Raw genomic sequence first — 15,856 nt, 5'->3', positions numbered from 1 at the left:
TTTTTACTCGTACAAAGTATAAATAAATTAGATTATTCTTTATTTTGTATTGACTCGTTTTCAATCCACTCAATCCTCATATTTGTATCAGTAAATCTAGATTGACTAGATTGATAATTATCGAGTCTTAAAGATAGAAAAAATTCTATTGAGAGCATTCTAGAATGAATCTTTATAGTGCATGCTTCGAATTTAATCGGAGCTCTAATTCGTAAGACTTAGTTCTATGATGTACCACTTCTACTTGCTTTCTTTTTGTCTTCCAAAGATAATCAAACAATCTCTCATACTTTGATTAATTTCCCTGTTTGCTTCTATAATACCATTGCCACCTAACTGAGTAATAATTGCTTATTTGAAAGAATTATCTTAATAATTGAAAAGTGGTTAAATATTAAATTAAAGAAAAATTGACACACTTCTCTTTTTCTAAGTTCTAACTATCAGGCAATTTATTCTTTGCCAAATGCCAATAATATGGTTTGCAACATTCTAATTCACCAACAAAATTGTAATGTTTCATTAAACTTATAAGTTGATTAAATTATTTCATTATTAGTTTTTTACTTATTTATGTATTTCATGAATAAACAAACAATTAACTTTTAAACACTTTTTGTTTGGCCAATTATTTTATTGTTCTATTTATAATATCTTTTGTAATTCTCAAAGTATCCTTCCAAAAGAACCATTAATTCAATTTCCATGCAAAATTACTTCAAAATTTTATATTTTTGTAAATAGCTGTTAGGGCATTTGAGTCATTAATAGAAAAAGTATTTTAACGAAGCAACCAATGATTATTGTCAAATTCAACACTCGTATTTGAATACATTACAATTTTATTTATATAATTAGTCTAATATTTTAAAATACATTTTTCATCACTTGATATTTATCAACCTTTTAAATGTAACTGTTGGCTCTCTCTCTCTCTATATATTAAATGAATTAGTTATAAATGCACATAATTTCCATTCCATAATGAGATAGCAACAAGGAGCTCAACAAGCTTCTTGGCATATTATTTACTTAACTATCATAGTGATTAAATGAGTATTTTAATGACTAAAACTCTAAAAGCTTAAACAATAAAGTAAAAAATCTCTTTAGTAGGAGTATATTTTATTTCTATCTTTATGACTTTATTATTAAGTCCTTCAAATATCAATAATTTACTTTTTATTGAAAATAAAGTTATTTCTTTTTCTAAGTTGAAACATTGAACAGTAAGGTTACAAAAATAGTCACTCCATTAAAGTAATATCTTCTTCTCTAGCTTTACAATTCATTTCCCTTCCTTTTGAGTGGGAAAGAAAAATCAAGAAAATGATTAAAGTATTAGATATTTTTTTCGTTTATTTTTACTTATTTTGTATTAATTTGATATATCTTAAAAATTAATAAATAAATAATAAAAGTATTAACGATTACAACTAATAATATTTAATATTCTTAAACTATTGGTTATCAGATTAGAAATGATTTGGCTTGTTTATAATAATATTCAAATTTAATTGAACTCTAATATAATTATCAATGAAAAGGAAAAAAAGATACTACTCCCTCTGTCCCAATTTATGTGACACATTTCGCTTTTCGAGAGTCAAACAGTTTAAGTTTGATCGACGATTTGGTCATGAAATCTTTAATTTTTAAAAAATGAAATTTATATATTTATAAACTACATAGAAAGTACTATAAGTCTCAATAATTGATAATTCAAAATATTTAAAAGATACAAGAAAAATTTACGATCAAAGATAAAAAATCTCAAAATTTAAAATGTATCACATAAATTGAGAAAAAGAGTAGTACGTTTTTTTTACTTCAAGAAGAAAGAGGAGTAGAGTTACCGATTAATTGGCGGGGCCTTCGTGGAACCCGCCAGCGTTTGTCCACTCTCTTTCTTCACTTCCCTAAATTCAGCTCAAATTCACTTCAAATAAAAACGAAACTCAAATTCTACTCTTAACTCAAAAAAACAAATCTTTTCTATTCTCTCTCATATCTCTCCGCCACCCCCTGTTTTCTCTCTCTCTCCACCATTTTCACCTGTTTCTTGCTGTGTTTATGGAATGACTGAATACAGCTTACCCACCATGAATTTGTGGAACAATAGTACTAGCGATGATAACGTGTCTATGATGGAAGCTTTTATGTCTTCTGATCTTTCTTTTTGGGCTACTACTAATTCTACTACTACTAATTCTGCTTCTGCTGCTGTGGTTGGCGTCAATTCAAATCTTCTTCATACTAATAATAATAATAATAATAATAATAATTCTCCGTCTGTTTTTCCTCTATCTTCTTCTACATCTGTATCCGCGGCTGCGGCTGTGGATGCTTCCAAATCTATGCCGTTTTTCAATCAAGAAACCCTTCAGCAGCGTCTTCAAGCTCTTATCGATGGTGCTAGAGAGACGTGGACTTACGCTATCTTTTGGCAGTCGTCGGTTGTTGATTTCTCGAGTCCTTCTGTGTTGGGTTGGGGAGATGGTTATTACAAAGGCGAAGAAGATAAAGCCAAAAGGAAATTAGCGGTTTCTTCTCCTGCTTATATTGCTGAGCAGGAGCACCGGAAGAAGGTTCTCCGGGAGCTGAATTCGTTGATTTCCGGGGCACCAGCTGGGACCGATGATGCTGTTGATGAAGAAGTTACCGACACCGAATGGTTCTTTCTTATCTCCATGACCCAATCGTTTGTTAATGGAAGTGGGCTTCCTGGTCAGGCGTTGTATAGTTCCAGCCCTATTTGGGTCGCCGGAACTGAGAAATTGGCAGCTTCCCACTGCGAACGGGTTAGACAAGCACAAGGGTTCGGGCTTCAGACTATTGTCTGTATTCCTTCAGCTAACGGCGTGGTTGAATTGGGCTCGACGGAGTTGATTGTTCAAAGTTCTGATCTCATGAACAAGGTTAGAGTATTATTTAACTTCAGTAATGATTTTGGGTCTGGTTCATGGGCTGTGCAGCCGGAGAACGACCCGTCGGCGCTTTGGCTCACTGAACCATCGTCCTCAGGTATGGAAGTTAGAGAGTCTTTAAATACAGTTCAAACAAATTCAGTTCCATCAAGTAATAGTAATAAGCAAATTGCTTATGGAAATGAGAATAATCATCAATCTGGAAATGGTCAGAGTTGTTACAATCAGCAGCAACAACAGAACAATCCCCCTCAACAACAAACACAAGGATTTTTCACGAGGGAGTTGAATTTTTCGGAATTCGGGTTCGATGGAAATAGTAATAAGAATGAGAATGCATCGCTCTCTTGCAAACCTGAATCAGGAGAAATCTTGAATTTTGGTGATAGTACTAAAAAAAGTGCTTCCAGTGCAAATGTGAACTTGTTTACGGGTCAGTCCCAATTTGGGGCAGTGGAGGAGAATAACAATAACAAGAACAAGAAAAGATCAGCTACTTCCAGGGGAAGCAATGAAGAAGGAATGCTTTCATTTGTTTCAGGTACAGTTTTGCCTTCTTCGGGTATGAAGTCAGGTGGAGGCAGAGGCGAAGACTCTGAACATTCAGATCTTGAGGCTTCAGTGGTGAAAGAAGCTGATAGTAGTAGAGTGGTAGAACCAGAAAAGAGGCCAAGGAAGCGAGGGAGAAAGCCAGCGAATGGACGAGAGGAGCCTTTGAATCACGTCGAGGCAGAGAGGCAAAGGAGGGAGAAATTGAACCAAAGATTCTACGCGCTTAGAGCTGTTGTACCAAATGTGTCTAAGATGGACAAGGCATCACTTCTTGGAGATGCAATTTCATATATAAACGAGTTGAAATCAAAGCTTCAAAATACAGAGTCAGATAAAGAAGACTTGAAGAGCCAAATAGAAGATTTAAAGAAAGAATCAAGGCGCCCCGGTCCTCCACCACCAAACCAAGATCTCAAGATGTCTAGCCACACCGGAGGCAAGATTGTAGACGTGGATATAGACGTTAAGATAATCGGATGGGATGCAATGATTCGTATACAATGTAATAAAAAGAATCATCCAGCTGCAAGGTTAATGGCAGCCCTCATGGAATTAGACCTAGACGTGCACCATGCCAGTGTTTCAGTTGTCAACGATTTGATGATCCAACAAGCCACAGTGAAAATGGGTAGCAGACATTACACTGAAGAGCAGCTTAGGGTAGCATTGACATCGAAAATTGCTGAAACCCCCTTAGAAAGTAGATAGAAATCGTCGAGGGCTTTGAATTAATTAACCTTGTGAATTGTGTTCCAAGGCAATGCTTAAATTAAAGGATATGGTTTCTGCTAAAGCTCTAAGTAATGTTTTTGTACTGAAGTTTGAGAGATTAAGACGAAGACTATCTTCGTGTTATTTTTCCAACTTGTACATAGATGTTAATCCCGATTAACTCAACTTAATCGGGCTTTAGTTCATGTAATTAAAGATAAATTTGCAGCTACGTACGCCTCCGCGTCTGTAAGATTGCATCCATCCTTGTGTATTCTTTGTTCAGGACATAAATGAAGAAGAAATTTGATGGCGGGTGAACTTGATTTTGAAGTAATTGTGTCTTCTTTCTTTATACCCAATTTTCAGCTGCATTAGAATTTGGTTAACTATTTTAAACAAATTATTCATGAGAAAAATGTGAAAAAGATCATTTCAGAAGCACTTTTTTCAATTCAAAGTTCATGTTCAAATTAAATTTTAAAATAATTGTATGAGATGTCATTGCTTACGACCTTCATTTCATTATTTTTTACTAAAAAAAATAAAGGATTATTTCATGAGAATATTTGGATTTAGTTACATACACAAACAAATATACCTTAGAAAAACTATCATCTTTCCTATTGAGTTTGTTTAACATACTCCTTTCGCTTCAATTTGTTTTTCTTATTCTTTTTTTAATCAGTTTAAAAGAGAGTTGTTTTGGACGACTCGATTAACATATATTTTGATATATTCTAATTATCTTTTTATTTTCTTAAAATTTGTATCAAATCTAAACTTGACAAACAAATTAAAACAGAATGAAACCAACAATAAAATATGAAAGAAGGAAAAAAGAATTTCTTAAAAGAATGATAAGATCAGGTGAAATTAGTCTTGTAGACTAGATTAGACTAAATGCATCATCAAAAATAAAAAAGGAAACTAGAAGGAATTAATCATATTTATTCGTTTGGCTGCATGCTTGTTTATATAATGAATTAAAATTGTATATCTCCACATATGTTTTAGTCTAATAAAAAATAAAATCATGTGTTGTATTTTTCCTTTTGGAGAATTCATTGAGCGTGGTTCTTCTTTTGGTCTAAACCCTATTGTATATTATAGACTAAATAAAATTATTTCCATTATAGTATTAGCATATCATGCTGTAGGTTGTAACTGATAGCAACTTTTCAAATGCACTTCATTTGAACACATCCATTCTAAACTAATTAGGCCACTCTCTTTTCCGTAAGTGGCGGAAACAAGATTTTTACTTCATTAAAAGTAGTAATAAAGTATATATACAATAATTTTTTCAGAAACGGAGATGCAAATAAATCCTTGTCCCACACAAGCTCCACCACAGCTTTTTTATTAACTTTGCTAGAAGTTCATATGACTTCGATTAAATTTAATAACTTTTAGTTAAATAGATTTTATTAGTATGAACCCGACACCCTAACGGTAGATCCGCCTAGCTTCAACTGCTAATTATTGAACAAATTGTAGGGACATATTTAATGTAAATAAAATCATTTACTTTACTATATATTATAATAATTATAATATTTATATTTAGTACATTTTTCTTTTCATAGACTAGAAAACAAATAATTGTGACGTGACGCAAATTTGGTGGGCAGACCAAAAATAATAATCATGTTTTACATGTGTAATTGGTTAAATAATTAATACTGTCTTTATATTATATGACCCACCAATTTATTTGCTCCGATTTTCTTTCTTATATGAACCAAGCAAAATAGAAAAATAAAAGTTTGGTCCATCAAGTTTGTTAATAAGCCAAATTTGTGTGTTCATAATTGTTCAGAGTAGGGTAGGTGGTCTGGCTGCGGTATTTGGGTATTGTCATTTTCAATTTGAAAACAACAACTGTTTCATCATGCAAATATCTTGTTTGTTTTGTGATTTGTTTTGTTTTTCTAGAAATAATATTTTATCTGGTTTAATTTATTTGTCTTTTATTTTAGTTGATACGAAATCTAAAATAGTAAAAAATAATAATAAAATTTATGATTTTATACTAAAGATATATAAAATATATCAAAATGTACTTTAATCTTTCAATCTTAAATATATCATATGAAAAATTAAAACTTAAAAATTGCTTAAAAAAATGAAAAAAAAACAATTTTCTTTTAAAATGGACTAAAAAAAATTAAAACAAACAGATTCAAGTGTCGTTTATATTTTTACTTTTATCTATGTTTTATCTTTGCACAAACCATAAAATTTAGAGCTATCAAAATGAGTATTTTAATAGGAAATTTTCTCAAATAGCCATAATAATAAATTTAGAAAAAAACTACCTAACTAGATATACATTACTACCATATATATTAATTTTATCTCTACTTTTAAATAATTACATATATTACCATTTTTAATATTTTATATAGGGATGGCGATGAGGCAGTGCAGGGCGGGACTAGTTGAGCTTAACCCGCAATTTTTTTTATCCGCCCTGCATAACAGTTTTTTCATTTTCAACCCGTCCACCCCGCTCCGCATAATTTTTTAATATATTTTTTTCTAGTTAAATTTGATACTAAAAATAAAATTCATATTTTTATTAAGTTGTATCAATCTAATAGGATAATGACTTAAAATTTTATATTTTAAAGGTCAATTGGAAACATGTAAGAAATTGAATTATTTTTTATTGAACCATTTTCATTTACTATCTTGAATATTTTAGTAGCTTTAAAGAAATTATCTTAATAAATAATATTCTATCACTCGTATAACATGTAAAACATTAAAATTAAGTTTAAACCCACATAAAATCACATATACCCACAACCCGCCTCGCCCCGCATTAATTTTAAAAAAAAATCCACTTCAATCCGCTCCGCACAACCTACGTCCATCCCCCCCCCCCCACTTTTCTTACCATTTTCTAGTTCTAGTAGAGAACAGATTATTAGGGTTTGCTCGTGCTAGATTTATGTGTAGTTTTATACATTGAGTAATCAGTTATAAAGTGTCGTAAATTGAATATAAAGGGCATCCAAAGTGGTTTGTAAAGGTCCTTAGATTAGTGGCTACACCATTGTCTGTTTTAGTTGGATGTATAGATTATTCACATAATATCACAACCAATCAGAACTATTTTTTCGTCACTCCATCCTCTTTAACACATAACGTCCCAAACTGTGTTTCTTCGGACTTTCTAAAAATGTTGTTGCTCTCGTATCGAGTCCTTAAAAACACGATTTTTAAAGTATTTACGAGCAACGGAGGTGGCGTTGGTCTCTGATGTAGAGGAGAAAGATATGAAGGGTATTAGGTGTACATGTATTTAAAAAAATATACACATGTATCTAGTTAAAAGTTCATGTATCTGAGACTCTGAATTAAGATTATATGTATCTATGAGGAAAAAAATTCAAGGTGCTAAAAAAAGAGAAGAATTTTGATTTTTTTTGGATTAATGATACGGCATATATTCTATCGTCGTGATTTGTTCCTAATTCATGCGCTTTAGTTACATTTCATATTTAGATACACATAACTAGTCATGCATTTCAGTTACATTTTGTATTTAGATACACATAATTAGATGTATTTGTTTAACATGTATCCGAGATACATTTTTTTTTATATAACATATGAAATTGATATTTGATACATCAAATTATTACTATATACATATAAATAGATACATGAAATTAATACTAAATCATATAAATAGATACATGAAATTAATGCTAGATACCGTGCACTCATGTATCTTAAGGACGAAATATGGTATATTAAGTAATATTCGAAATTATCATGAATCCTAATAATTAGGACCAAAAGTAGTGGAATTTATGTAGTTTTCCCATAAATTCAATTATGCTTTATAGTTATAATTTGCATATTTACGTGTTATAGCTACAGTTTAAGTTGTCTCGTTTGTACAATTTGCGATTTTGTATATTTCACGGATTTGTATAATTCGCGCGTGAATTTGTATACTTCGCGGGTACATTTGTATAATTGAGCTATTTTTTTGTTATATAAACTCGAAATAACGAATTTATACAAAAACAAACATCTGAACTTTAAATAATTATACAAATTATATTATACAAAATAACATTATACAAAAGTTATACAATTTTTGAATTATACAAACATGCGAATTATATAAACTCGAAATCCCAGCCTACATAATTATCGCTGAATGTTGATCGCGAGTGATAATTAATAAAAACTATAGCTATGATGACTAATTAATTTGTATATATTTGCTTAACCATATAATTTTCCGTATTTTAATCTAGATGGACCGCTATTTAAGTTTTAATCAAGATTTTCAGCAAAAAAGAAGAAGTTTTAATCAAGATATATAAATTACTTAAAATTTAGCCAACACTTATAAAAGGATGCTATCACTTCTCTTCCTCTTAAAAGGACCATTTAAATGAAGGATCGGTCTTATTTAACCCATCAAATTCTACAGCCCACAACGGATTGGTTGGGCCAGCCCTTTCGATGGCTCAATTAGTTGAGAAAAATAATTAAAAAATTGAAAAAAATAACTAATTACACAATTTATTTCATCATATTCTCTAAAATTTTCTATCATTTGAAAAAATTACAAAATCCCTATTCTCTCTTATTCTCGGATACATCACTTTACGTGAAGCATAGTTTGTTGTAGCAAATCCTAGTAGTCTAAAGCATTTCTCACAATTAGTTGAAATGCAGCCAAGAAAAGAATACTCAATTTTCTCATGCAAAGGTGTAAAGAACACAATATATGAAAAATGTTAATTAAAGTAGAACAGCATGTGTATAGTATTCAGGCTAGTTTGTATGCAATTGAAATAATTACACGAAATATATTGCTACCCATATCAACACAAGTATTGAATAACTCTAGATCTCTAGACCAGGGTTTGGTCAAACGGGAAGAAAGCACTAGTGTTCCTAACTTTCGGTGCGATTAGAGCTGATCAAAGCTCATGATTCTCAACCTACTTCATTAATTGTGATTGCGCATTTACTTCCTCCCGTTTTGTACCTTATAGGATGAGAAGTCATTTTAAATTAATAAAGGCAATAATAAATAACAAAAATAATAGCTAGTAGTGCAAGATAGTATACATCTAAATTCAATAAAAGAACCAGAAATTTACTTTTGTACTGTTACAGAATTAACTTATACTCCCTCCGTCCCTTTTTAGTTGTCCACTTTAGAAATGGCACACAGATTAAGGCAACAATGATTAGCACAGTGAAGTTACAATTTTATCCTTATGACAACTTTTCACTTCAAAATTACAACCACTTATTTGAATTCAAGTGAAATAAATTGGAGGGAAACAACATACACTTTTACAATTTTCAAGAAGTGTAAATAAGGGTATAATAGGAAAAAATTTAGTTGTACCTTTCTTGATTTGTCAAAATGGACAACTAATAGGGACAACCAAAAAAGGAAATATGGACAAGTAAATAGGGACGGAGGGAGTATATTCCTCTTAGGAGAGATTAATCATCACCAAGGGGTGGTGGCGCAGTTGGCTAGCGCGTAGGTCTCATAGCTTCTGAGTAATCCTGAGGTCGAGAGTTCGAGCCTCTCTCACCCCATTCTTTTTTGTCTCCCCAATTATATAAAAATGTTGGTATCGATTCGGTTTTCGATTCTAAGATTTTAATTTATGGTTGAATCAATAAGTCAGATTATACTTTTTTTTATCCCAATTAATCAATAATGGTTTAATATTTTAAATATAATCTCTATTTTATTGCGTTTTATAATTGTTATCTTGGTGATTTCTTATAACAAAAAATTATTGGCTTGGTCGGTTCTACCAATCACCGTGAAGTGACCGTGTTTTTTCTTTTTCTTTAGAGACATTATTATAATTTATAGTGCTACTGCATTCAAGTATTCTACTTAACCTAAATGAAGATAAATTTATATTAGTAATAACTTACTTGAATTTATTTGTGCTTGTACTTCGTGACATACTCTTTTTAGCGTGAAGGCAGTATATATATGAACAAATGAAAACAAGAGAAAACATAAAATAAAAGGCATTTTTTTATTAATTAAATAAAAACTGAACCGTTAAGAATTATGAATCGATTAACAAAAAATAATAATATATTTAATATTAATTTAAGATATTTATCAATCAAAAACTGATCGATGAATGATAGCACCTTAATTCCTACTAAAATAAGAATTATAGGTATCTTACTTTAGTGTTAATTAATGATCACTTTTGAAACATCTAAGACGGGCTCTCTTATTTATATGTTTGATTACTATCCCCTCCGTCCACTTTTAATTGTTATAGTTTTCTTTTTTAGAGTTAAACAATAAGAACTTTGACTAATATTTTATGATACATTTTTTCATCACATTGATATACAAAAAATTGCAATTTATAGTACTTTTCATATATTTTTTGAATATCTATATTTTTTGTTTAAAATATCAAATTAATGTAATTTAATTTAACTATAAAAAATAGTTAAAATGACTTTTAAAAAACGCAACATGACAATTAAAAGTGAATAGTGTAAATACCTTCTTTCCGTCATTAACGCTCTTAAAACCTACGATGCCCATAGAATATTTTTTAATGATATTTTTGTTTCAATATGCCTTTCAATGTCATCTGGTTAGGGCGCCATTTGGTACATGCTATCATTATTAGATAACGTCACGTAAACTTTTTTTCTTTTCGATTTTTCATTTGATATCCAAAGTTTGATAATGGGGTCCGATGAAATTTAAATCGCATAAAAATTAAAAGTAGTCCTAACCTTATTCTTATTCTCTCTTTTATTAAATTTTGTGTGGCATAAATTTAAATCAATTTAATACATCAAATAATTATTTTTAAAAGACCCTCACTTTAAATAAAATAATTTAATTGGAGACCCTTACTTTCATGTTAATTGACCCAATTAGAGTTAAAATTGAAATGATTGGACTGTTGTCTTCTTGACTATCACATCCCCTTGAAAAGTAAGCCCCACACTTTGATGTTAATCTTATTTTTGTCGATGATCTAATTTATTTAACGAATTTTTCAAAGTTGCACCATCTATAATTTTTACGTGTCATTCTAGTTATACCTTAGGTTTTGACTTTTGTTAATTTTGTAGGGAATATAATTAATTTTCTACTTGGAAGTTTCTTTAATCATAGCATGCTGACTGCTATAAACAGTAACCAGACTATATATTCTTAAGCATGTGTCAAATTAATTAGCTAGTGGTAATTCATACTTTGCCTATAGTGTAAGTTTACGTTTAGACATGCGATATGAAGTTTAATGATAATAACTATCAGACTATTATTGAAGGTGCATAAATTTGTGTTCAGACATGTAAATGATGTGATATGAATTTATGATTTTAAATCAACATGTGATTTGAGATCATGATTTCAAATTATGTCTTAAATTCTCCAAAAAATTTTTATACATAATTTGAAATCTTATGTTCGGCATTATTAAGAGATTGTCCGTACCATATATTAAAGAATAATTAACTTAGTAAACTATGATTGATTAGTGAATCTTTCTAAAATGATGTGAATTTGAAAGTTCGTGATCACAAATAATTTATTTATAAAGGAACATGAAGATATGTGAGTTAGCAACGACGCCTTAAAATATTTAGATTTATGAAGTATGATATGCTTATATGGTAAGATTGTATAAGAATTCGAAAAATTATGATAATTTCCACAAATTATATACAAATATTACGATTTCAATCAATATAATTTCAAATCATAATTGTATATTACATGTTTAAACATGACCGAGTAAAAACTACTAGAGTTTTTTTTTTAATTAAAGAAAACTATTGGAGTTGGTGATTGCAATTTGAAGAAAAAAAAGTTAACGAAAGTCCATATAGTAATAATGCCATTTTAAAGGTCCGTTTTTGATAATTCTCATGCTAATCAAATCTAACTCTATTGCCTTTTCTTAATAATCAAATTTTAAATTAATACATGTATAATATAATGTTAATATTCACTTCATGATTTTAGTAGACGTCTGGACAATATTTAGTTAAAATTCAGTAAATAATTTGATGAATATTTCAAAATTGAAGTTTTTTTCTTCATATATAAATAACTACCGAATTGTCCTGTTATTTAGAAAAAGAAAATACTTAATTTTTATATTTTAAAAACTAATTAATATTTTATTGGGTACTTAAATATGCCGAAATTCTTTACGTTGTACAGCCGCAACTCGTGCGTTTGGTAAGTGAGAATGTATTCCCTTATGAAAAGAAAAAATATAATTAAGTAGATTTATAAGTAACATTTTAAATTTATTGTCCATTCAGAATTCCCTATTTGTTTAATCCACTCAATTTTCTTTCATAATGTTTACTAGATCGTATATAGTTTTTTAGAATAATATTTTTGAAGGGAAAATAAAAAAATTAATTTATAAATAACAATTTAAATAAATTTCATTTCAGTATTTACTATATGTTCAACGCTCTCAATTTTTATTCTTTGACCACCCCATCTTGTAATTTTAGAAATTTAAAGGAAAAATAGAATTTGTTTTTTTTATCAGTAACATCTTAAATTTATTCCATTTAAGTATTTTTTATTTGTTCAACGCTTTCAATTTTCATTCTTTGACCATCCCATTTCATAATCTTCGAACCCCCACTCCCATCCTATCCGATTACATAATGTTTTACTAGATAGTATATAAACTCTTAAATAATTTTCCTAATGGAAAAAATAATAATTTATAAGTAACATTTTAAATTTATTCCATTTCAGTATTTTCTATCTGCAACGCTCTCAACTTTCATTCTTTGACCATCCCATCTCGTAATCTTCAAACCCCCACTCTCATTCTATCTCATTCCATAATATTTTACTCGATACTATATATATTAAAATAATATTTTTAATTTACTGACCAAACATTAGAAAATAAGTTTGACCGTCCGGTTTGTCACTCTAACTGGACCCTACTAACAAGACCCCACATTCCTTTTTTTTTTTTTGCACTATTTCTCTATTTATATTTATGTATTTATATTTATTTTCTTCTTGTTCATCATTATCTATTGTTTTTCACTTTCTAATTTTTTGCTTCCAATTTCCGTTTCATTTCCTCGTTGACTAACAACCCCACCACCCCCTCTGCCCCAAGCTAGGGTTTATTCTTATTTTTTTCCTCAAACTATAGAGAAAAACCTTCAAAAATAGAATTTTTATACTGATTTAAGGAAGAAGAAGAAGTTTCTTGATCAGTTGACATGGTTTATGAAAGCTTTGCCCCGCTAATCAAGGCGTAAGTTTCTCTTCTCTGAACCCTTTGCAGAATTAGTATATCTTTTAAGCATATATCTGAATCTTGAAAAATCGAAAAAAGGTGGGATTTTTTGGTTTTTTTTTTTGTGAATTTTCAAGTGTTTGAGAAGGATAAAGATTCGTTCTTGGAAGTCTACAGAGAGAAACAATAATTGGGTGTTGAGTGTTTTGTTGGGAAACTCACTGATTACTCAGATTTCTGTGCTTTTGGTTCATTTTGGGAATTTGAAGAATTTTTTGTTTTTGCTGAAGCTGGAGCTGATTTGATTTGGGGATTATTTACTGGTGTATATTGCTGTTACAGTTTCAAAGTTTGCAACTTTGTTTTTGGTTCTTGCTTGGATACCTCTTTTGAATTTGGTTAGGATTGGAGACTGCTTTTTCTGGTGCTGTGTGAATTGTATGTCTGGGTTTTTGTGCAATGGTTGAGATTTCTGGAGGGTTTATTGCAGTGGTGTAAGTGCTGAGGTTTTGTGTTGTCTGTAAGCTTAAAGGACTTTGTTTCGATTGATGTTCATTGATGGTTTGACGAAGAGGAGCTATTCTAGGTAAAACAGCTGTAGATAAGTATTCAAATGGATAATCCAGATCGTCCTAACAATCGAAGTCTTGATTATTTAGGTGTGAATAAATTGGGGAAGAATATAAAGAAAAGTCCTATACACCAACCCAATTTCAATAATGCAAATAGCGCGAGACAACAAGCTCAACCCCAAGTTTATAATATCAACAAAAATGATTTTCGGAGTATTGTTCAGCAGTTGACTGGTTCGCCATCTCAAGAACCTCAACCTAGACCTCCTCATAATCCACCAAAGCCTCCTAGTATGAGATTGCAAAGGATTCGACCTCCCCCTTTGGCACCGATTAATCGCCCCCGAATTCCCATGCACCCCCCAGCACCAATGCCAGCCCCAAGTCAACTGGCAGGTCCTGCACCTGGTGTTGCATACAATAACAATTTTGTGAGACCTCCTCCTCAGTATGGTCAGCCATCTCCTCCCATGTTACCACCCATTAACCCTGGTGATGTTTGGGCTAATACAGCAGAGTCTCCAATCTCAGCTTACATGCGTTACCTTCAAAATTCGATAATGGATCCAGGGGCTACACAAACACAACTTCAAGGCCCTGCTCATACTCAAGCATATCCTCCATCCTCCGGCTTTCTTCCTAATCCTTCAATGCCACCACTTCCCTCTCCTAGAATGAATGGCCCGCCACCACTTCCTTCTCCTAGAATGAATGGCCTGCCTCTCCTCCCATCGCCTAGAATGAATGGCCCGCCTCTCCTCCCATTGCCTAGAACAAATGGTCCACCTTCTCTCCCACCCCCTCGTATGAATGGTCCACATCCTCCTTTCCCATCTCCTAGGATGAATGGTCCGCCTCCACCACTTCCATCTTCGGGAATAAATGGGCCAACTTTTTTGCCTTCACCCACTTCTCAGTTCCTTTTGCAATCACCCACTGGCTTCTTCAACATGTTATCTCCTCGATCACCTTATCCATTGCTTTCTCCTGGTGTGCAGCGCCCTTCACCATTGACTCCGAATTTCTCCTTCTCTCACATGGCTCAGCCTGGGATTTTAGGCCCTGGACCACAATTTCCCCCATCTCCTGGTTTTGGATTTCCTCTGTCGCCGTCAGGATATTTTCCTATAACAAGTCCAAGATGGAGGGATCAGTAGTGTTAAGGAAAAACTACTGACTTTGGACAGCTCCAGTGACTGATATTGGTTTGAGGAATTTCGTGGTGGAAATCTTCTCCAAATTGAATCTTTATACTTGTTGAGATACAATGTACCCTAGCTAAACGTAAGATATCTCTTTAGTAATTTGCATTTAGTTTTGTTATTTTATTTTATATTATTTTATTCACACACATTGCCATCTTATCTTAACTCTTTGTGAGTAGAGTCTGTAGCTGATTCATCTCTTTATTCTCTTAGAACTTTAGGCAATGTAGTTAATTAGGCAACTCAAAAAGGGCTGTAACTTGTTAGATGTTGTTTAAAGTGATCTATATGTAAGGAAATGCAGGAAAGATTCTTGTACTGTCACATTTGGAATCAAATACTTTGAATTTTCTTCAAATCTTCGCCTTTCATGTGAATAAGTTTTCATGTTATGATTCCATATTTTGCGCGATTTGTCAATCTTTGCCACCCTACAAATTCTGTGCAATGTTTATTCATCTTTCATGCATGTGTTTGTTTCTAACCTGGTATGCTACGAAACTCTCAGTGCTTACTTTTCTAAACAGAGGGGAAAGGAGGAAGGGACAACAGAGAGTGGGAAGGAGAGAGAAGGGAGGGCTGGGCTGGATATAATATTCAAT

The 15,856-nt window shown here is 31.5% G+C and overlaps 2 protein-coding genes and 1 non-coding gene across 3 annotated transcripts; all 3 read left to right on the top strand.

The window, feature by feature from the left end:
* Positions 1–1,922: 1,922 nt before the first annotated feature.
* On the top strand, positions 1,923–4,523 carry LOC102597649 (transcription factor MYC2). The gene has a single exon (XM_006352794.2). It carries the CDS (start codon positions 2,079–2,081, stop codon positions 4,185–4,187), a length of 2,109 nt encoding a protein of 702 aa, XP_006352856.1. The 5' UTR covers positions 1,923–2,078; the 3' UTR covers positions 4,188–4,523.
* A 5,177-nt stretch (positions 4,524–9,700) lies between these two features.
* TRNAM-CAU (transfer RNA methionine (anticodon CAU)) lies at positions 9,701–9,785 on the top strand. The gene is given in 2 exon segments: positions 9,701–9,738; positions 9,750–9,785. It is a non-coding gene; the product is annotated as a tRNA-Met (tRNA).
* A 3,488-nt stretch (positions 9,786–13,273) lies between these two features.
* LOC102597322 (protein HAIKU1) lies at positions 13,274–15,625 on the top strand. The gene has a single exon (XM_006352793.2). It carries the CDS (start codon positions 14,091–14,093, stop codon positions 15,204–15,206), a length of 1,116 nt encoding a protein of 371 aa, XP_006352855.1. The 5' UTR covers positions 13,274–14,090; the 3' UTR covers positions 15,207–15,625.
* The last annotated feature ends 231 nt before the right edge of the window (positions 15,626–15,856 follow it).

The sequence above is a fragment of the Solanum tuberosum genome, unplaced genomic scaffold (genome assembly GCF_000226075.1).
Source record: "Solanum tuberosum cultivar DM 1-3 516 R44 unplaced genomic scaffold, SolTub_3.0 scf00144, whole genome shotgun sequence".
NCBI classification, from domain to species: Eukaryota; Viridiplantae; Streptophyta; class Magnoliopsida; order Solanales; family Solanaceae; genus Solanum; species Solanum tuberosum.
This window is presented reverse-complemented; position numbering and strand designations above follow the sequence as displayed.